The sequence below is a fragment of the Impatiens glandulifera genome, chromosome 3 (assembly GCF_907164915.1).
Source record: "Impatiens glandulifera chromosome 3, dImpGla2.1, whole genome shotgun sequence".
NCBI classification, from domain to species: domain Eukaryota; kingdom Viridiplantae; phylum Streptophyta; class Magnoliopsida; order Ericales; family Balsaminaceae; genus Impatiens; species Impatiens glandulifera.
The window spans coordinates 13689806-13713850 of record NC_061864.1 but is presented as its reverse complement, the minus strand read 5'-3'; the positions used below and the strand labels follow the sequence as shown (position 1 = coordinate 13713850).

The following is a 24045-nucleotide window of genomic DNA, read 5'->3' as shown; positions in this document are numbered from 1 at the left end:
CCACCGCTAAAACTCCCTCTCATATCCGCTAAAACCCTTAATCTCTTCAATCTATCACCGCTCAAACTCCCTCTAATTTTTGCTAAAACCCTAACCCTAAATATCTACTACTATTCAAACGAAATCCGCTCAAACCTTAATTCTAAGTATTCGCTGCTCTTCAAATGGAATCCGCTCAAACTCTAATCATAAGTTTCTACTACTCTTCAAACGGTATTCGCTCCTCTACTTCTTCTTCAAACGTTATTCAACTTCTTCTTTTTTTAAACGTTATTCAATTTTTTATTCTCCTATCTATAAAACGTTTCCTTCTATAAACCCTAAGTGTTTTGTTACTAATTAGTATCGAATTATTCTCACAGTAGCTCAGTAAGTATGTCAACAATGACAGAGAAGTATAGTAAGACTTTAGGTAAAAGGAAAGTTTTAGATAGAGATGAAATGTAACATGAACTTATCGTTGTTGTACTGTTTTCATTAATGTGTCGTCATTTGTCGTATATAATGTTGCATCTGTGTCATATATTGTGTTGTCCCTTGTTGATAAATATTAACCTTAAATTGTTAATATTATGTTGTCTTGTGTGTTAGACTATGTTGTCATGTGTTTTTAGTTATGTTGTCCTATGTCGATTACAATACTAGTGTCTTCTTTTTTATTTTGTAGAAGATTTAGTGGGGTGGTATATAACAGGAAGATTACCAACAAGAATGTTGTTCGCTCTGACCCCCTACTAGTGCTTGCGAAGGCTGCTTCTAAATCCAAGACCACAACTCCATCAAAAACAATACAATATGCGAGAAGAATTTTGATTTAGAGTAAAAGGAGCCCAATAGCTTTTTCGTTAAGGACCTACCCAAAAAGAATATACCATCTCGTTCGAGAGTTAACGGACCTACAAGAACAAGTTGTGAGGGATGTAGGATTCGGCTTGATGCTCTCATTGAGCGTCTTTAAATGTCTCATTAAATTGTCACTTCACCTCCTGAAGACTTTCAAACCCAACAAGAGTTGGTTGCCATTAAGCAACGGGGAGAGGCTAAGAATAGACGAAGAGGATGTCTATAACGTTCTGAATCTCCCCCGATGTGACATTGCAATCGATGAGTCGATAGGGAAATATGAAGACTCTAAATCACCAGAATATATCAAAGTATTGAGGGCATGAAGGACAAGATGAGTGGGGCAACCGAATAGTCAACAACATGCATGCCAAATATTATTAAACAGAACCTATCCAAAAAACAGAGGACAACACAAGCCAACAAAAATATTAACAGTTTTACACAAGTTCTTGAAAACAATAGAATATTAACAGTCTAGCTATATAAACAAAAAAAATATACTTATTTATGTCCCCGGTTGTTGGTTCCTACACATAACAATCACAAAACAACAGAAAAACGTGAATATCTTAAAACAAAGAGAAGAACAATGAAACAAACAAAGAAAAAAGTAAACTAGGATGACAGAGAAGATATACCATTAGAATAACAAATCTCCAAAAGTAGTGATCTCTTCAAACAAACAAAAGGACAGTAAGGCTAAACGATGAGGATGAAGACCAATCTAAAGAATGGAAGGAGAAGAAGCTAAACGGCGTGCCGATGGTGAAGAAAACGGAAGAAGAAGATGAAGGAGGGTTTTGTTTGATAATGAGCGGGAAATGAGAAGAGGATTTGCTAGAGGGAAAAGATGTAATTTTTTTTCTTTCCTCAGTGACATGTTGTCAGGTGGATTCGTTCTCTAATTAGCTCCTCTAATTCGTTCTCTATATCATTTCCCAAAATTTAAAGCCTTGTTGAGTTGGGGTTATTGAAATAACCTAGAGTTAGTGAAATAACCTAGAGAGGGAAAAAAAAAGATGATTGGTTATGATTTTGAGGAGGTATGGATGTTTTTTTTTTTAAAAAGACTTAGACTTTGTTTGAGATTGGAGTTATTTAAAAAACATAGAGGGGAAAAAATAATGATTGTTAATAATTTTGAGCATGTATTGGTTATTTTTGGTAAAATGATTTAAATGTATTGATATATATATAAATAAAATAAAAAATAATAATTTAAAATAAATGTTATTTTAGTATTTTAGTTAATGATTTGAATGATGTGATGAATGAGAGAGGAGTGAAATGATATTTAATTTTATTTGAGTTATTTAAATAATCCAAACCAAGCAAGGCCTTAAAGAGTGTTAATATATATAAATAAAATAAAAAATTATTATTTAAATTAGAGAGTATTTTAGTATTTTGGTTATTGAATTGATTGATGAGAAAGGGAGTGAAGTTATGTTTAATTTTTTTAGGTTATTTAAATAACCCCAAACCGAACTAGGCGTAAGAGTTGAATTGAACTTGTAACTCAATTCTTTTGAACATTGACAGTCGGCCTCTCTTATATCATAATTCATTATAGCCTAAGTAGAGAAGATTTTGTATTCTCTCTTTTTTTTCTCAGTTTATTAAGAAGAAAAATGGGTGAGTTTGTACGATATATCTTATTTTTTGTCCATACCTTATACTTTATTAAAAGTTTTGATATAAAAAAAATTATATATTTATCATTCTTTGATTTCGGTATACCTTTCTTTCGGTACAGTATCGGTATATACCTTTCATATCCAAAAAACATACTTTGTCAATTTTATTTTAGATATTTTCTAGTTAAAATAGTGAAAAAACAAAGTACTTTCTTACTCCATCGTCTCGTTCGTCAATATGGTTTGACTTTTATCCCCCCACATATTTCGTAGAGCGGACTCAACTTACACATTTTTAAAAGTGTTTTTTCAACCCACCAGTACTTCCAAAAACAGTTGAAGTCTAAACTCGGGGTACTTGCATACCCCGAGTGATTTTATTCTTTCATCAATCAACTCTCTTGTCTTCTTTTCATAATGTTCCACGATATACTCTTATCATGTTTAGGAGTTACATGGAGTTTTAGTTTCGAAGTTATTTTTACTTTCGAGTTGTGGACTCTTGTGTTTCAAATTTTATTGTATTTTTTATTTGAAATGAATTTGACAACGTAGTAAATTGAGTCTATTTTAAAAGAAAAAAATATTTTATAGTGAAATAAAATTAATTATATATCTCGTAAAATAGAATGTCTATGAATTACATATATTGAATAATATTATAATATAATTATTTTGTCTGATGCGTATCCTTCATAATGTTATTAATATAAAATTTTCTGAGTTTCGTTACGAAAAATCAGTAGAGTCCGTCGGAGAGTTAATTGTTCTTTTAGAGTATTTACGAGCTCGATAACTTATTAAGTAACGTTTTTTATTTTTATTTATTTTCATGTCATGTTTTATCGTTGTAGTTAAAAAAAATTATATCAATTTTAATATAAATATATTTTTTCAAAATAAAATAAAATTACAATATAATTATTTTTATAATTTTATTTTCAAAAAATATATTTTTACGATTGAATTAATATCAAATCTACTCAAATATGTTCGAAGAATGAAATAAATTTACTAAAATTGGTTAATTCATCAATAACTTTTTAATATTGCTGAACGTGTGAATATAATTTTTAAAATTAAAATTAAATTATAATTATTTATAATTTCATTAGTCATTTCGGTATATATCGATATACCTAAATTTTGAAATCTCCTAAGTGTTTAGGAGAGGGCCAATATAGGATTGACAACGTTATTACGAGGGTGGTCATAGATCAGGTAGCTCAACTGTAAATTATTCGGTATCGGTACTATACTCTACATTTTTTCGGTATACTAAAAAATTAGTATTTTTTATATTTTACATCACCGCATTTTCGATAGAAAAATAATTTCGATAATTTTTCAGCTCTAAGAAGGGAATAATGTATATATATATAAGTTCAATTAATAAAATTTAAATAAATAATTCAGGACTTTGTATAATTAATATTAATTTGTTTGTTTATAATGTTTTTGGATCATTCTCAAATAATTTATTATATAATTATTAATAGTGGTGCAATAATAATAAACATTTGAAATATATATATTAATTAGATGATCAAAAAGACCAAAATTTATCCTTTCCATTACTTTCAAAGAGAAGATGTGAATGAGAATATTTTGCCGTAGAGTATTAATTATAGTGGATGAAAAGTATAGTCATCAAAAAGAGAGGACATATATAGGTAGATAGTAGGTCTAGCAAACCTTGGTAAAAGTCTTCACATTTTCATCAATGGACAGATTCTTGTTCACATTTTCAGATAGGAATTATTTCATAACTTAAATTATTTGAAAAATAATAATTTGTGGTGATTTTGATGATGTGTTAACTTTTTGGATAAAAAAATTTAAGAGATATTAATATATAATTATAAAATAATAAATAATAATTTAAAATAAAAAGTAATTTTAATATTGTGATTAATAAATTAAATGATATGATGGAAAATATAAAAGTAAAATAACTTTTATTGGATTTGAATTTTTGAAATATTTCAAAACTTATAAAAACTTGTATTGTCAACCTGCACTTAGTTTAAAATTTATTTTCTTACAACTATTCATAACTTGTGTAATATTGATGCTGACTTCAGGTCTTCCTCAATAGAAAATTACAACTTTACAGCACTAAAGTAAAAGTTGGTTACATTAATCATTAATTAAACAACTAATATAATAATAATTATTTTAAAAAAATTAAGATATATTTATTTGGTAGGTAATGTAGACAGGCCTCTATGATTGCTCATTTGATACCACAATGGATTTTAAAAAAAAATTATTTTATTTTAGATTTCTTTAAAATGTTATTTTATATTTAAAATCTAAATTATGTAACGACTGAAAGAGTAGTAGTGAGACTTTAACAGCTGGAAATGTAGGGTTCCAATATTATTACACCTATGACTTTTTTCCAGGTCTCGGAAGTCAATGGTCGACATTAATAGATTTAGCAGTGTACATGGTCGTCTTTGACAAAAAAATGTTGTTAAATAAAACATGTTTGGTTAGTTTTTTTTTATATTAAATATACTTTTTTTTTTATTACAATTCATTCCAGATAACATCTTAAAAAAAAGAAGGATTCCCAATTGATTAGGAATACTTCCCAAAAGCTAGCTGATTTTAAATGTTGAAATAAAATTTCTAAAAAGAGGACAAATCCAACATTTAGGATTCGAGTGGACTTAAATTTTTTAGAATGGCAAAAAAAAAATTACGAAAAAATTATGAATAAAACGAATAAATAAATATAAATCAAACTATTTTTTTAATAATTAGATAAATAAACAGTTAATTGTATTGAATTTTTGTTTAAATTAGTGAGTATTTTCAAATTTGAATCATAAAAAAAAAATCGAATTAGACTGAGCCCTTTCATAGATTCGTCCAGTCTGCAACTCTAAGAGTTCACTATAAAAAAAAAATTTATGATTTGCAACAAGGGCATCACCGGCGTTATTTGAATTAAAACAGACTTTAATAATTTTCTTAACAATATTTACGATATTCACGACCTAATTGGCAAGCACACTTAAAACACTGTAAATAATTCAATTATAAATTTGTATTAGTTTTTACAATTAATTTTTTTTTTCTGAAATTATAATTAATCATGATTAATATTAATATGTAATAATTTTTTTTATTAATAAACATGTTGTTTTATATTAAAAATTGCAATACGATGAATTTATTAAATAATAAAATATATTTAAAAATTGTAATACCTCATAGAATTAGGTAATACAATCACTTTCATAATATCTAATATAACGAATATATGTAAAGTTAACCATAAATTTTGCATTTTTTTTATGCAACCAGTCCATATCTAAACTATCTCCATTAAAAATATATTTAGCTACAATACTTTATAAATTACATAATTTAATACTTTTTGTAATACTTTATTAAATTATATATGTAATTCAATATTTTTCATAATAACTATATTTACAATCTACATTATCATTTGTATAAATCTGCAATTTTATTTTTAATATTTAATTTTTATTTTTATTTAGAATACTCAATATATTTTAGTATATTCAATTTTTTTTTGTAATGTAACGTGTAAAATTATATTATTAATAAACGTTTACCTATGTTATCACCAAACAATACTTTCCCTACAAACCCAACAAACAATTGCACACCACACCATAACTCATTCCATGGAATGTATAAATATTTTCTGGATAATTAATATATTCTACACTTTGTTTTCCTTTTAATTCTAATCATCAATATATATATTTAATGACATTAATTTATTATATAATTACTAATGGTGTGGTAGTGGTACAATAATAATAAACATTTCAAATATATTTCTATATATGTATAATGAATAATAATAGCATAAAATGGTAATTAATTAATTGTTTATTTAGCTGGCCCTACTGATATTATATCAACTTTCCCCACCGCTTTCCTAAGCTTGGTCGCCATAGCCACTGGGTCTATATTTCCGACCACTGTTAGCTTCTGTTCCTTAAGATCTGCTACTATTGAATCAACCCCTGCCCCCATTTTATTCAAACAAATTTAAATTTGTCCATTCATGCATGCAAATTAATGCTCCTAAGCTAACTTTGAGCAAATTAATTCGAAAATCAGATAGAATCAATGGGTTTTGCGATAGAAACATACCATAAATGTCGACAGCAGCCTCCATAGCTTTCCGTTTGGTCTTAGCATCGGACATGTTCATGACTTTCATCACCACTTTCTGCAAATTAATTAGTTGAGATTGGGAAATAGATGAATATGTTAATTAGATGATCAGAAAACAAAATTTACCATTTCCATTATTTTCAGAGAGAAGAATATGTGAATGATAATATTTTGAGTTGAGTATTAATTTATATATAGTGGATGAAAAGTATATAAGTAATCAAAAAGAGACAAGATCGGGTCTAAAAAGTACTAATTCTATATTTGTATAGAAAAATGAAACCGTGTAAGCATTGATATAGAGTGGGTCTAACAACCTTGGTAAAAGTTTCACATTTTCATTGAAATGTCAATTCTTGTTTATCAAACTCTTTTACCACCCTTAACCATAAAAATTATAAATCGTTCTAAAGTTTTTATCTGAACTGTCCCGATAGTAGGGGTAAGTATTGGGTAGATTAATCTGAAATTTAATCTAATCCGAATCTTAAATACTAATTCGGATTAGATATTTCGGATTGGATTGAGATTGGATCGGATTGTGGTCGGATTGAATTAAATCGGATTGAATTAGGATTATCCAAATTATCCAAACTATTTAAATAAAAATATATTTTTTAATTTATTTTTCTTTAAATTAAATTTCATCTTAATATAATATATATTTTACTTATCATTGACAACTATATTTATTTTTATTTTTATTTTATTATTATTATTTTTTTCATATTCAAATTTAATAATAAAAAAAAATTTAATTCTTTTTCAAAAATAAATAAATAAATAAATAAAAATAAAAAGATTGTTAACTAATTTCAAGTTGATATATATAAATATTTTTTATTTTGGATTATCCAAATCATTTTCAATCCAATCTGTATCCGATCCGTATAAATTAATAAAATAGTTTGGATTACGGATTGGATAAATTTAGTTTGAATTTAATACGGATTAGACAAAACGGTTTGGTTTTACCCATTTGTTCACCCATACCCGTTAGGGTGTTAGAGCGATTTTTCTTCAAAATCGATCGGTGATAGGGTGAAAATGATATTTATGTTCCCGCCATCTTAATCTGATTCTTTCCAGAACACTAACAAATATAATTTAAAAAAAAACGGAAATAGTAATTAAAAAAAATTTAAAAAAAATATCAGAATAAAATAGGATCGAATGATAACCGCGTAACGGGGAACCATCGTATACAATTAACCAGACTATTAATGGAGAAACGTACTGTCAACCTGCACTTTGAGTTTAAAATTTATTTTCTTACAACTATATTCATCACGTGTAATATTGATGTTTAATTTAGGTTTTTCAAATCTATATAAAATTGCAAAAGTTGACACGATAAATAAAAAGTTAGTTACATTAATCATTCTACAACTAATATAATTATTATTATTTTTAAAAAGAATTGTTAATTTTTGATATGTAGACCCTCTATGGTTGCTGATCATTTGATACCACAATGGATTTAAAAGAAAATGTTTTATAAAAAATAAATGTTTTTGATTTGTTTAAAAGGATATTTTATATTTAAAAATTAAATTTAATAAAATTAAAATTAAAATATTATAATATTTTTATTGATAATTTAAATTATAGTGATTTTGATAATAAAAAAATCAAATAACTAAAGATAAACTAACTTATATAGATGTTGGTTATATGTTTTTATAAATAAATCTTGTGCGGGTAAAATAAAAATTAAGTTAATTAAATAAAAAAATTATGTTGTTTTAAATTTTATAATAAGGATCATATATAGTGTTTATATGCATTATGTGTGAATGATGAGGGAATTCTCTATTAAAAAAAAAGTAAGATTTTTCAATTTACAATTAAATATGATCAATATGACAAAAGTTTTCAAATTTAACACAATAAAATTACATAAAATAAATAAGAACAAAAAAAATTGAATAGTTAGATCAGTGCATATATTCGACTTTCTTTTCTTGCGAGTTTTTAAGTTAACCTTACACTAAAATTATTCTTTTTTAGTTTTGAACTTTTTTTACTTTCTACTTCTCTTGGTATTTTTCAGAATGAGATTATGATTTGAGTCTTTTTTAAATGAGAATTCTTATATTTTTCAAATGGTGAGATTTTTGTAAATATAGAAATCTAACGTTATCTTATTGTCCTGACTTTTATTTCATTTAAGGCGAAACTATTTTTTTTTTTATTAAATCATTATAGAAAGTATGTGTTGAACCGAACCAATTACAAACATAGTCGCAATTTCATCCAAATGCTTTGGATTATTGCATTGATTTTTGTATTTGTTGTTTTCACTTTTCATCATTTAATAATTTATATTTCTTTATTAACTTATAACAAATATTATTGCCATGATTTGTAAAATGTTTTTTAGGGCAACAATTGCATTATTATAATTAATTGATCAGTGTACATTGCCAAAAATCTACATAATGCAATTATACATCTCAGAAGGAAATCAACTGGATTTAATTTTGTCTATGACTTTAAATAAAGCCTAGTTACATATATTACAATAAAGTGTACAACACAATACAATCCGTTACAAAGAATATAAAAATTGACAGCTTAAGATAACTTTAAAAACACAAAAAGAATTCATTGCACGAGAAGCTATTTTATAAGGAGCACTATAACAACACACGATCAAAGTAAAAAGGAACAAAATTTCACAAAGATGTTGATGGGGTAGGGTGGCAAGGAATACGCAAAATTAATTAATATGCTCGAGCTTTTATTATGTCGAAGCTCATTTCGCTAGGGTCGGTGGCTTGTAACTCGACTTGAATCCCATCTAGTTCTCTCTTGAACCTATCCTTTGTGCTCGCATAAACCATCTTCATCCTCACCTTTGACGATTCCGGCGACCTACAAATTAAACATAGAACTAATTGCATTTTCGCATTAATTTTTAGGCAAGAATTAATTAACTAATTACCATGCAATGAAAAAAATCTTGCTCTTCTGGCAGTTTTCATTGGTGGTGAAGTCCAAGTCATAGACGGCATATCGACATTCGTCGGCAGGGAGAGAAGCTGTGAAATCCTCGTAGCTTTCTTCCGGGCTTCCTAGTTTATCCAACACAACTTCTTGCCCTTCAATCTTAAAAGTGATGAAACGGTAATTCCTTTTTGACTTTAGCTCCAAAAATTTCAACTTACACTCATCTACCACCCCCATTCCAGATGCAGAATTCGCCTATATACATATTAATCATAACATTATGATACAAATGTATATTATTCCTCAATGGTAACATTACAAGGTGTCAATTTGAAAACAAGTCTATTTGTAGCCCTTTTTTTTCCATTTTTTTCTTTTTTTTGAATGTTACACAAAAAAGTAAAGACAACCCAAATCATAATTTTTGCCATATAACATAAAATGATGAAGTGAAGAAATGAAAGAGTAGTACATACCATTTTGGGTTGATAGATGGAGCAAGAAGGTAAGAAGGGTGAGGAAGATGAAGAGAAAGAGGGAAAGAGGGGGAGAGGAAAAGGGCTAGGGATAATCCTTGGGGGGAAGAAATGGAAGTTGCCTGGCCTTTTTAGGGGGAGAGAAAGACGCGGGGGGAGAAGTCTAGGTTAATTAATTAGGAAATAAGGTAGGGTTGAGAATTGTCTCTATTTATTATTATTCATTTCTTCTTTCTTTCCTTCCTTCCACGTTTTCAAAGACTTGGTTGCATGTCTACCGTTGTTGTCTAAAACCACCTCTTCACAGCCAACCAACCTCCCCTCCTCTCTTCTTTCATATCATTCAATTTCATAAATTATTTAATATTGTATTTAGAATGATATATATATATTTACTTTAAATAAACTTGAGTTAAAGTGTCAATGAACCATACAAACCAATTGGACTAGCCATTTCTTATATTTATAATGAATCTTTTATAATATATATAGTTATAATTTTATTTTAAATTCTTTCAATAAAATTAATAATTTTAATTTAGGGGATAATAATTATAATGTATCTTTGTATACATTATTTTGTTTGAAATTATTTGTTTTACATTTATTTTTGTGTAAAATTACTTTTTATACATTTATTTTTGTTTGGAATAATTATATTCTTTTAACCGGGAAATTTGATTAAATAACCTCAAAGATGAGGTTATTTGATATGGTGGTGGCTTGCTAATTTTTTTGCGCTCGTGGTCTTTTTATTTTTTTGGACAATATTGCCCTTGTAGCGAAACGCTAAGTCCCTTAGCGGTTTCGCTAAGTAGATTAGGGTTAGTATAAATACTTTAATATTTTCATTTCCTTAGTTTTCTTTCTCTCTCTTCTCCTGTTCTATCTTTCACGGCGGTCGGCGACGACGACGGCGACGGAGGTTGCAGGCGGTGGTTCAGTTCATACAGATCTATACAGATTTACAAGATCTAACCTAATCCATTTATGTTTTTATCTATACATATTTACAAGATCTATATAGAACTAACCCTAAATCTATTTTGCATGCAGGTCTCCGATTCTAGGGTTTAGTGTATGCAGGTCTCCGATTCTAAGGATTTGAAGGTCGAGAAAGATGTTCATTTCAAAATCTAATTCGAGTTATGTTCATGTTTACATTTTCTTCATTTCAAAAATCTTTTCATATTTCGTTCTAGTTCATATTTGGTCATATTTGTGGATTCTTATTTGTTATTTGGTTCATATTGGTTCATGTTTGAGCATTTCGTTAGGTTATTATTTGTTATTGGTTGATATTTGCAGAAAATCTCTGATTAGATCGTATGTGTTTCCGTTTCAGATCTGCTAAACGTTTCGCTACGGACTTACCGTTTCGCTAAATTTGAGAAAGAATAATATTTTATTATTGTTTTAATATTTTAGACTTGAATTACAAAGTTTTAATATATATTAAAAGATATTTGAAATAACTTAGTAATCAATATGAGGATTTTAAGTTTTATTCATAATTGATTTAAAATAAAAGATAAGAAAACAATGTAATTGATTGTTAAGATTTTTTTAATAATATCTAATCAATATAGTAAAGGTTATACCACATTAATTTTAACACTCCCTTAATATGTTGTCGAGTTGTTAGAACCTCTCTTTTGGAAGTGCTTTTGTGAGAATGTCAGTCAGATACATGTTCTTCAGATCGACATAACTCAAGTTGAATTTATTTGTCTTCTATCATGTGTCGGATAAAATGATTCTTATCTTTGTAGATCCATTTGTCACCAATGAATTTCTTGTTAGTTGGCTTGTCAACGAGATGCCATATATGATTCTTCATAATCACATGGATTTCCTCCTTCATTGTTTTTCTCCACGATTTTTCTTTGATTATTTCGTCAAAGTTTTCGGGCTCAATTGAACAATAGTTGCAAGTAACGTATATGTTGTTTGTTGAACTGTACCTCTTTGGAGTTGAACTCGGGGATGAGGAGTTTGATGAAGTCGGATTAGTTGAGCTACAACTTTCTTCATTTAGTTGATCTAAGCTATAGTTTGGTGTTCTTGGCACTGATGAAATATGTTCATCATTGTTAGTGCTGATTAGAACGTCATTTTTTCTCAACTTAATTTTCTTCCCAATTCAACGAAGAATTTTCAAACTTGACCATCTCGACTGATAATAACTTGACCTTCTTTTAGGTTTGCATAATTGATGTTGAGAGCGAAACTTCGATTGACCATTTTGATCTTGGTGAACACCTTTGACTTATCTTGTCTATCAAATATAATACACTCATTGTTATCGAAGTAGAGCTTATACCAATTTTCCACCAATTATTCGAGACTGAGTAAAATTTGGCTCAAGCTCGCACATATAATACATTGTTAATATAGCTCGGTCATTCTTTCATCTTGATGTTGATTCTTCCAAGCCCTTTTGATTTCATTTGCTCTCAATTCCCGAACTAAATAGGGGCATTGACGCTTTTTCGAACTCGGATAAGATTTTTGAGGTCGATGTCATGTGCTTGCTACATTTGATGTCTAGTAACCATTCTCCCCTCTCTTTGTCACTATCTACGTGACACATATAATGTTTTGTGTGTATTCAGGACTGTTTGATTTGTTTCGGCCTGACTTGTTTGATTAGTGTTTACACTTCGGCAATCTTTGGTGAGGTGACCAAATTGATGACATTTGTTGCATCTATATTGATCTTTGTATCCAACCGTCTTTTTCGGAATGGTTTAGTTTATTGCAATTATAGCAATTTGATGTGTTAGTGTTGTGATCCACCATGATTTATTCATTTATAAAATAATAACTATATATTAGTGTTGTGATCTATCACTAAGTTATTGATATGAATGTATAACCACCAATACAATAAGTTGACAAGAAGATCATTTATGTTAGTTTTAAATCATTCAACTCCTTCCATTACTTGTACAAACATAATAAAAAAAAGTCAAAAAAAAATAGACTTTGATAAAACTGAAAATTAAGACCTTGAACACTGAATTTTAAGTACTTAATGACTTCAAAATTTAAAAATAAAAAATTGAATTAACAAACAGAAACATCTTAACTTTAAATATTCAATATTTTAATTAATTTGATAATATTTAAAGTTAATATCTGAAAAAGTATATTAAGACTATTATATCCTTATATATAAACTCATTGAAGTACTTTCACCTTCCTTTATGTTCATTTTCAATTGTGACTCATCTTTCCACTTTGGGATGAATTTAATATATTAAATAAAAAATTATTAAAATAAATTTTAATATATTTTTAAATGTAATATTAAATTATAATGAGTTAACGTAATGTAATATATATATATATATATATAAATAAATAAATGAGACTAACATATGAATATATATATATATATATATATATATTTATTTTATAATTAGTTCATATATAATCGTATTGATGTTTGAAAATATTTTTTTAATAATCAGATAAATTATGATTAAAAAGAAAGAAAAAGAAAGTTTATTTTATTTATAAAGAGAACAAAATGGAAAAATAATACAATTTTATATATAGCAGTAATTTTATTAAATTTTAAAATAATATAAATATTTAATAAAATTAATATTTTTTTAATTGGTATATTAAATTATAATTTGTTAATATATATATATATATATATATATATATATATATATATATATATATATAAAATAATGAGAAATATTAACTATATATAAATAAATGTGACTAATGTAGAGATAATAAAATTATATACATATTTATTTTTTATTTATTTTATAATTAGTTTATATATAATCATATTTTTATTTTAGGATATATTTAAAAATAATATTTTTAAAAATAATCAGATTAATTATAAAAAAAAAGAAAAAGAAAATTTGTTTTACTTGTATTGAGAAAAAATATGGAAAAATAATATGAACTTTGTATATATTACTAATTATCTGTTTTATATTTTATGATGTTTGAAGTAATCTTTTAAAAATAATCAGATGAATCATGATAAAAAATAAAATAAAAAAATTATACTTGTAATGAAAAAAAATTAAATAATATGACTATATTATATATAATACTAATTCTCTCTATTTTATATTTTATGATATTTGAAAATATATATTTTTTTTAAATAATCATATGAATTATGATAATAAAAAAAGAAGAAGAATAACTTATAATTGTAATAAGAAAAAAATTAAAAATAATAGAATTTTATAAATATAGCAGTAATTTTATTAAATTTAGAAGGATAAAGTGGTCTTTTAGTGATATTTTATTAAAATAACGTGTTTATAAGTCTTTTTCTCTTTTAAAATAAGCTTCATATTTGAACTTATTATTTTTAACGTGTTTTCACTTAAGTCGATAGACTTAAAAATAACTTAAAAATAAGTGATTATAAATATGTGTTATCAAACCTATTTATTATAAATAAGTTATTAATATATTAAAATATGTGATAAGTCAAGTTATCAATATATAGTAAATATTATATTAATTCAATTATTTATGTACAAGTTAAATTATATTACTGATTTTGTAAAATTGTTTTTGTTAATATATATATATATATATATATTATATTATGCAATTTAACACCACTTCTGCATGTGTTGTTTTTATTAAATGAATTTTAATATTTATTAAAAAAACATTTATAACATAGTACATATTTTGTTTTCATTATAATATTTTCGTGTGAATATACATAAATTTATTTTTAACACATTCACATTTAACTTGTTTCAATATTTTTACAAAGAGTGTGATGCTGTTACAACACGAATAATGAGTCGTGTCATTTTTTAATATTTTGTTACGACGACGACACATTTATTTTAACATATATATACTTGTATATTATATATAAAAACTAATAAATATATTTAAAATTAAATATATATATATATATATAACTTATTATAATTTTTAAACATATTCTATTAAGTACTTATACTGTTAAATTATCAATATTTACATTATTATTAATAAAAATAATTATTTTAACAAAATAAAAATACTAAAATATAACATAATTAGATAAGACAAGGTAAAGGAAAAAAATGTTATTAAGGCACTTGAAAAACAATGTTAATTGAATGGATATGAATGAAAGTTCCTCCTAAAATTGACTAAACAGCGCTTAAAGATACAAATACTGACTGCAACTTTACTTTCATAATTTATTATTATTATTATTATTTTGTATGAATTTTGATGTCTATTAGAAAACAAAATACTTTGTAATATATTTAATTAATTAATTTATTTTAATTTGTAAATTGAAATCTTTATATAATTTTCATATCAGCCTTTAAAAAATTTACACTTCACTTTAATCATTATTAATTACAAGAGTAAAATAAAAATGATTTATATTTCTGATTTATTATTTAATTTAAAAAAATTTAAATGTTAAAAAGTATTAATTTAGGTTTTTCCAAACGAACATTATATTATAAATAATCATTAATTTATAAGTGTTATTTATTAAAGTTTTTATTACACATTTTAGTACACATAGTTTTTAATTAATGTTATTACTTGTAAATTGTGTATTTAATAAATTAATAATTGTACTTATTTTTTATTTTTTTAAAATTTCCAATAATAATTGTACTTATTATTTATTTTAATTTAATTACTAACAAAAATATTAGTATTACATTACATTTTTGTATTGATTGCATAATTTTTTAATTTTTTTATTATAAATAAATAATTTAATTGTTATTTTTTAAGTGAGGTTGAACACAAATTATTGAAACTTTTTAAAAGTGAATATAGTATTAAAATATTTTAACTTTGTAAACAAGTAATATATATATATATATTTATTAATTATATATATATATATATATTTATATAAAATATATTAATGTTTACTTATAAATGATTAATTTAATAAACTAATAATTAGTATTTTCTTGTAATTGATATTATAAAATATAATTTTATGTGAGTAAGCATGACACACACATTGATCAATTTTTTCATTTTAATTATTTTATCCTTAATTAACTTAGCATCAATGCATTTTAACTTATTATAACTTAATAAACTATTTTGTTTTTAAAATGGTTAAAAATATATTATATAATTTGTTTAAATTTATTACCAATTTTAAATATATTTTGTTACTCAATTTTGTAAGTCTATACAAAATGTTGAATAATTGCAATAAATAAAATTTTATTACTAAAAATAATCATAATTCTTTTAATACATAATATTAAAAGAATTATTAGAATTAGAATTACAAGATAATTAATTAAGAAAATCTAAAAAAAGAAACAATATAGGCGGCAAAAAGTTTCTAAAAAATTGACAAATCGGCGCCAAATATTGAATTGCAATAGAGCGGGAATTTGCAATTTCTCTTACTTTAGTTGAACCCTAGCCAAATTGATATTACTAAAAAGCTTGGATTGAATGAAGATTCAAGCTTTGGGTTGTGACTTGTAATTGATTCCACTATCTTCATCTCTCCCTGTTTCTATCATTCTGATTTTGACATTTCTCCTAATTCCAGTATTTCAAGCGACCAAATGGCGGAGACGATGATAGGGATGAGTTCAGCATCTGGGGATGCGAAGTCAGGAATCGGAGTTGAGATTCAAAACCCAGAGAGAGAAAACATCCGGGTCAACTTACCCGGGAAGAGAAAGAGGGTTTCTGCTGTTGAATCAATGACACCAGAAGAGAGAGATGCTAGGGTTGGTGATTTTAGACAAGAGATCGAAGGATTGTTCAGGTACTACAGAGAGTTGGTAGCCGAGAAGATGAATCTGGACATACGTGGGTGTGCTTCGAGTAATATGGCGGTTGCTTGCTTGCTTGAAGAGAGTAGTATGCCGTTCTCGAAGTTGGTTAGCGAGATCTACGAGAAGATGAAGGAGATAAGCGAGGGTTCTACTAATGGGGTTACTCTCGCTTCCGTGAAGATTTCAGTTCATTCCGTTGGCCAGAGATCTTCGTATGGATTGACTAATTTTGATGCAGATTTGTTTGAAGATGAAACTGATTCATGTTTGTGGTGTTGGGAGGTGATCACCCTCTGCTTAATACTATTAATTATGTTCAGATCCGGGTTTCTTCATGTTATTCTCTTTTGGTTTTTGGAGTTCTTGATTAATTTGACCGGTAATTGTTTATTTCAATTGAGTGAAACTTTGCTTGATTTACATGGGTTTGTGCCTTCTATTTCAACTTCTTTCAATGTTTATTTGGGTGCCTTAGTTTTCTGCCCAAATTGTCCAAAGCATACGTTATATATGTTTGAGTGCCTGACCTTTAAGTTTTCATGTTTGTGAACACAGACAAGAGACATGAAGCTGCTGCCACAATCTTCGCGTGGTATGATAAAAATTAGACGTACATGTAAGAAAAAGATTCATGAAAGGATTACTGCTGTAACTGGTGAGTGTTAAGATATCTTTTGTCCATCATATCAATGTAGTACAATAGTTTATTGAGCTCTGGTTGTATAGATATGTAAGTTTGCCATTGGTTTGCTGATTGATGTCAGATATGATAACTACATTACAAAAGTCTGGAAGCTGTGTTCGTGATCTGACAAAAGCATCCGAAAGGCTTTGTAAAGTCTTAAATGAGGCAGATATTCGATTGATGGCTCAAAGCATGGTAGAGAAAAATAGTGCCCACATGTAAAGAATCAATCCACTACTATGAATTTCTTATTGGTGAAGTTTTGTTGTTTTTCCTTTTAACTTAAGTCTTATCTATCATTCTAGGGGAGACAAGGAAGTGAAGAAAGAAGAAAAGAAGCTAATCAAGGAAATGGAGAAGATTAAATGGGAAGAAGAGAAGGAGAAGAAGAGAATGAATCTGGAACTTATGAAGGAGAAATTGCAGAATGTTAGTACTCTATATTAAAACCCATGCATTTTTGTTCAGTAAATTTTCAATGAAGCTGTGAAAATTGACCATTGCTTGATGCTGATAATATTTACATTGTAGGGTGAAATCCATTTATGAAATAGACCATCATAATTGGGGATGAGGGATAATCTATTTATCTGTTTATACTTGGTATTATTATTGTTTCAGTAGCAATATAAATTATTTGCCTTATGGATGTTTAACAAAATGGAACAATATCTTAGCCATATAGAGATATACCTGATGTTAGATTGTGTTGATTTTAAATTAACATTTTCCTCATTTTGGAATTGTTTTAGTTATAGAAACTTTTGTTCTTCCAGGAAAAGGAACTGAAGAGGTTGCAATCAGAAGCATTAAAAGAAGAAAGAAAAAGAGAGAAAGAGGAAGCTGAACACAGGAAACAGTTGAAGAGGAAGCAAGAGGATGATGAGAAAGATCAAAGGCGTCGAGAGAAGGAAGAGGCTGTGCAAAAAATGCAAAATTCGTTACAAAAGCAAGCCTCTCTTATGAATCGTTTCCTTAAAAGAAGCAAGACCAGTGTCACTTGTCCGGATGGGGAATTGTCTTCTCAAGCAACAGCTTTTGTTTCACCTCCTGACAAGAGAAGCACTGTATCTGAATCAGTTACGTTGACAATGGATAACATTCTTTCAAGGAAGGATGAAATGGATGCTGATGACATCCTAAAGTAGGTCTTTTGATTTTTATTTCTCTTCCTACATTCTTAATAAAGTTAAAAAACAACAGGTTGCAGAAATCATTTTATTTTGTTGATATCCTTTCAGAGCACACATGATTTCTTGGAAACGTCCAAATAGAAAACATCACTGGGGGATGAGGCAAAAGCCAAAGTCTGATGTAACCAAGAAAGTTAAATTAAGTGCAAGCAAAACATTGGTTGGTGAAGATGAGTTAAACTTGGAGAAGCTTGATGGTGCATGGGATGAAACACAGGCTGATGAAAGATCAGACAATACCATTTCAGATGCTGTAGTTCCTTGCATTCAGAGACCCAAATGGCATAAGCAGTTGTTGCAATTTGATAAAAGCAATAGACCTGCATTCTATGGCATTCGGACCAAGAAGAGGTATAACTTAATGCTTTTGTTATTTTATCTATACAGCCTATACTTATGCTAAATAAATAAATACACAATATTTTTATCATTAATGTTTGTTTTTCTTGTATATGTACTTCATCAGACCAATTTTGAATGATTTTTGGGTCTAATTAAAGGTTCAACTACAATTTACTTGTTATTAACAAACATCACTATGTGTGTTGGTTGGAGAGTTTGGTACTTAACATGAAGTTAATTGGTTCGTTTTGGTTTATAGAATTTTTAATTTCTTTATTCAGTTTCAAAGTGATGAATGCTTAAACTATGTTTTGGGTGGCATCTTGTTGCACCAATGATATCCCATTCCCATGGTCTAGTCCAAACCCAGGCATCATAATGCCTTTCATTCTCATTCCCTCTTTTTTGTGTCCTTAATTTCATTTTAACTTGGGTAAAATAGTTTCTACAGCTCATTAACTAGAGAATTCTTTCACTGGTTTTGTTGCAAATTGGTATCATTAGATTCTGTTGCATCCACACCTTTTAATTTTGAGTATTACTTGTTCTCTTCTTCAGGATTATACATGTATTTCATAGTTCAATTTTTGTGGTTGTGGCAATCTTTGACTATCTAGCAACTTGCTCAGAAAGTGTTCTCTAACTGGATGAATATCAATCTTTTGAATACTATGTTGTTTTGGGGCCATCTTTTGTTGCATATATTAACTGTCTTTTTATCTTCACCAGCCAAGTTATTGGACCACGATGCCCTTTTAAGAAGGATCAGGACCTGGATTACGAAATTGATAGTGATGAAGAATGGGAAGAGGTATAAACAAGCATTTGGTTGGCCAGTTCATCTGTGTTATTTGGTATCTCTGACTAATTGTCTTCTACAGGAGGAGCCTGGTGAAAGCTTATCAGATTGTGATAAAGATGATGATGAGGAAGTCTTAGAGGAAGGATCTTCAAAAGTTGATGGTGAGGATGATAGTGAAGATGATTTTTTTGTGCCTGATGGATATCTCTCTGAAGATGAGGTATTGTTTCTTTTCAATAGCTGTTGTTATCCGTACACTGTTGCATTTGGTGGCTTAATCCTACTTAATGTCTGGTACTAAGTGAACTCAATTCTAAGATTTTTGTGTAAGAATCTGTGCTCATGTCTGCTGTTTTCCCCTTTTGAATATAATCTGTTTGCTTTTGGTGCGAGTTATTTGAATCTTGTATTTGATGACATATTACTAATCCAACTTGATCTTACTAATCTTTTTCTTTCTCAAATTACTTATTACTATGATTAATTCACCTGTTAAATATTTAGTCTATAGTGTTTATGCCCTTTTTTTCTAATTACTGGCAGCTGATTTTCAATCACCATGATAGTTTTATTGATAAAGAAATCATATAATCTAAGATGTGAAACAAGTTTATATACAGTAAATTTGATCATACACCATTTCAGGTTTATGGCTGGATTATGATTAATAAGCAACCTCATTGTCCCTGACAACTTCTAGCCAGATGTCCTGATAGAGGATTTATATGATAGGAATTTATACTTACATTCCAGGTTTTCTTGATAATATCTTGTGATATTATTATAATAATACATATTATTCAACATAGACAATGTCTTATAATTTGATTTCCCTGAAAAAAAAAGATGACTAGATTTATTTTAGAACTAGAACAAGAGAGCTTGGAGCAACAAGGTAAACTAGAGGTGCAAAAGATTGAAATCAGGCCTCTAACCATCAAGATGTTTTATTTTAGAAATAATTGATTGGTTATATGTTAGTACCTTCCCCTCTTAGCTGTGTAGTATTCATAGTTTGAGACACATCTATTATGATACTTCTCACACGAAGATCCAAACTGTTTTTATGTTCTGGGTAGTAAATTTTTATTTATTTATCGGATACGATTCTGCATGCAGGGGGTACAGGTTGTTGGAATGGAGTCTGATAATATAATGGACACGGCAGATAATGTGCCTGATTGTAAAATAGATCCAGAGAATGAGCAGAAGATGCATGTTCTTCTCAGACAGCAGAAACATATGTTCAAGTTGACTGATCATGCGCTTCGGAGGAATCAGCCTTTGATTATTTCGAATATTAAGCATGAAAAGGCCCCGCTCATGTTGGCAGAGGATCTCAGTGGTACTGCCAAGCTTGAACAGTTGTGCCTTCAAGCTTTAAGTATGTGTCGATTTCCTGGTGGCCCCTGCATAGATATTTCCCTTGTTGATAATGGGCTGGAAGAGGATGACAATTCTCGCATATCAATGAAAAAGGAATCTTCCATTACCCCACGTAAGGTGGCAGCTGTATCTGAACTGGATTTACGGGAAATTGTAAGTTTCATTTGATTATTACATCCTTGCATAATTCTTTTATAGCATGAGGAATTTTCCCTTCTCTAGATATACATTTTTTATAATTTGTGGAGATGTAATCTTCTTGAACTAATCTTATAGGTATCAACTATTCAGTCCCACCAACATGGTATCAACAGATTGCTGGAATCTTTGCATCAGAAATTTCCTACCATTCCAAAGTCCCAACTGAAAATTAAAGTCCGTGAGATATCTGAATTTGTGGATAACCGATGGCAGGTTTGTTACCTAGATTCATTTTATTTAGATTTCAATTGTTAATATTAAGCATGAAAATGCCTCTCTCATGCTAGCAATAGAGATCTAGTCTCTTTACTTTGGGCCTGTTATCACACTATACTTTCACTTGCACACCAGTGTATTCAGTCTTACTCATGTTCCAAGTGTTGTAAGACACCATAATAAGGCCATTGAACTCTTACTCATATTCTCGACTGTTAGAATGCCATTGAGGTTCAACTCTGCGGCTACTGCATTCTGATAGATGAACAAGCAAATTCTGATGCTTTTGTATTATATTATTGGGTTACAGGTCAAGAAAGATGTGCTGAAGAATCTTGGATTGCCAATTTCACCAGGTACATATGATTCTATTACAGCCCCACTATAACTGACTCTAGCATTAATATTTTTCACAAACTTAGATGTGGTTCTATCTGGGTTTATTTTGAAATAAACAGTTTTTTAAGAAAAAATATGTATTGTTCTTTGGAGAAGTATTTTAATGTTTAAGTTAATAATTTGCTGAAAGAAGTGATTGATGATGAGATACCACATCAAACAATCCCTTACTTAAACTAGGAGAAACTGAGAAGCCATTTTTTGCATCCAATTTGTTTTAAACACAGAAAAGGGCAGTAGTAGTGTGAAAACCAAGAGTATTGCTGCCTTCTTCTCAAAAACTGCTGGAGATGGCAAGAAGAAGATCAAACCCAATTCAAACCCTTCTCTGGAAAATAGTTTGCCAAAAGCTTCAACTTCCTCCTCAACTGCACCTGCATTGTGATGATCATCATCTCTGTTTCTTTACTCTTTATTTTGGAATAACACAAACATTTACCATGACAAACATCTCTCTCTGTCTCCCAAAGTCCTATTGATTCTTTATGTGAGGAGATTGGCATAATTTGTGCAGAACTTGGTTGTACTTGTCACATGCATTCATATCATTAATGAGTACATTTGGAAAATGATACTTTTTTGAGAAATTGGCAATGTTTTGTTTTAATATGTTATGCATTTTTCTGTGGTTTTAAGTTCAATTGGAAAATAAAGTAGTTTGATATATTTGGTTGAATTACAAGTTTGATCATTGTTCATCTTTTTGTTTGTGGCCTTTAATGTAAAGAAATTGGCCTGATTTACATTGAATGGTTTGGATGGTAAAATTTCATTTCTCAACTGAAGTCAAATTTGATGTCATAAATATCTGGGCCTAAGTTTGGTGGGATGTAAAATAGACCTAAATGTTATATTGCACAATAAATTTTCATAATTTTATTTAGTTTAATTACATGAACATTATATATATTTTTATGTCATTATCATTTTTTTTTTATTTCATCTGTTTTTTAACATAAAAATGTATATACATATGGGTAATTGATAGTTTTTGTTTTTAGAACTTTGCTTGAATTCTTTAATGTACATTTTTTTTTAATTATTAATTATAATTTGTCAAAAATAATTTTTTTTTTCAGTTTTTTTTTTTTTTTAACTTTTAATTATTTTTCTTAGGGCAAATTACCTGGCTTTTTAATTACTCTGCTCACTTTTAGTTCTCAAATGATTTTTTAAAACAAATTGCCCCTTCAACTTTTAAAAAGGTCACTAAAAGTTTTTTCGTCAACTTTTTAGTTAAACATAATTGTTTAAGCTTAAAATAATTTTTATTTATTTATTTATATTATCATTAATCATTATTTTTTATATTTATATATATAAATGTTTATATATATATATATTATCATTAATTTTTATATGAAATAAAATAATTTAAGAGTTAAATGTAATTAAGTAATTGGAAAGTAACCTATACTTTTAGTTCTCAAATTATATATTATATAAATTTATATATATTTATATATATAAATTAATGATTAAAAATAATATATATAAATTATTTTAAACTTTTTTTTATAGATATATATAGATAAAAATAAATAATATATATTTTATCTATATATAAAAGAGATTTAATAATTATTTATTATATAAAAATTAATGATAATATATATATATAAACATTTAATAATTATATATATAAATATAAAAAATAATGATTAATGATAATATATATAAAAAACTATTTTAAGCTTAAGTCGTTATATTTAACTAAAACGTTGACGGAAGGGTCATTTTTAATCTTTTTAAAAGTTGAATGAGCGATTTATTTTAAAAAATAATTTAAGGGTTAAAAGTGAGCGATTAGAGTAATTAAATAATCGTTAAAGTAATTTACCCTTTTTCTTAACTCTCTCATTTTTTTTTAAAAAAAAATAATAATTTAGTTATGGTACCTTTTATATATATAAATTTATCTATTATTTTCTAAATATTTTTTAAAGTGTTTAATGTCTTTTTTT

General features: G+C 27.5%; 3 protein-coding genes across 4 annotated transcripts; 1 reads left to right on the top strand and 2 right to left on the bottom strand.

Annotated features, from left to right (window-relative positions):
- Positions 1-6332: 6332 nt before the first annotated feature.
- Positions 6333-6714, bottom strand: LOC124928720 (heavy metal-associated isoprenylated plant protein 39-like). The gene is made up of 2 exons (XM_047468969.1): positions 6630-6714; positions 6333-6499 (listed from the first exon to the last, which is right to left on the bottom strand). The coding sequence occupies exons 1-2, from the start codon at positions 6697-6699 to the stop codon at positions 6363-6365; spliced, it is 207 nt and encodes a 68-aa protein (XP_047324925.1). The 5' UTR covers positions 6700-6714; the 3' UTR covers positions 6333-6362.
- Positions 6715-9378: 2664 nt separating this feature from the next.
- LOC124932225 (actin-depolymerizing factor 7) lies at positions 9379-10138 on the bottom strand. The gene is made up of 3 exons (XM_047472842.1): positions 10082-10138; positions 9601-9860; positions 9379-9530 (listed from the first exon to the last, which is right to left on the bottom strand). Exons 1-3 carry the CDS (start codon positions 10082-10084, stop codon positions 9380-9382), a joined length of 414 nt encoding a protein of 137 aa, XP_047328798.1. The 5' UTR covers positions 10085-10138; the 3' UTR covers position 9379.
- A 6372-nt stretch (positions 10139-16510) lies between these two features.
- LOC124932190 (chromatin assembly factor 1 subunit FAS1-like) lies at positions 16511-22702 on the top strand. Of its 2 annotated transcripts, none has more exons than XM_047472806.1 (13): positions 16511-16554; positions 16626-17139; positions 17413-17512; positions 17622-17760; positions 17848-17971; positions 18319-18686; positions 18784-19086; positions 19807-19888; positions 19959-20099; positions 20999-21418; positions 21542-21679; positions 21993-22038; positions 22309-22702. In XM_047472806.1, exons 1-13 carry the CDS (start codon positions 16526-16528, stop codon positions 22464-22466), a joined length of 2562 nt encoding a protein of 853 aa, XP_047328762.1. In that variant the 5' UTR covers positions 16511-16525; the 3' UTR covers positions 22467-22702. The 2 variants fall into 2 exon arrangements, with proteins under 2 accessions (XP_047328762.1, XP_047328763.1); XM_047472807.1 differs by having other exon boundaries at positions 16533-16544.
- Positions 22703-24045: the final 1343 nt, after the last annotated feature.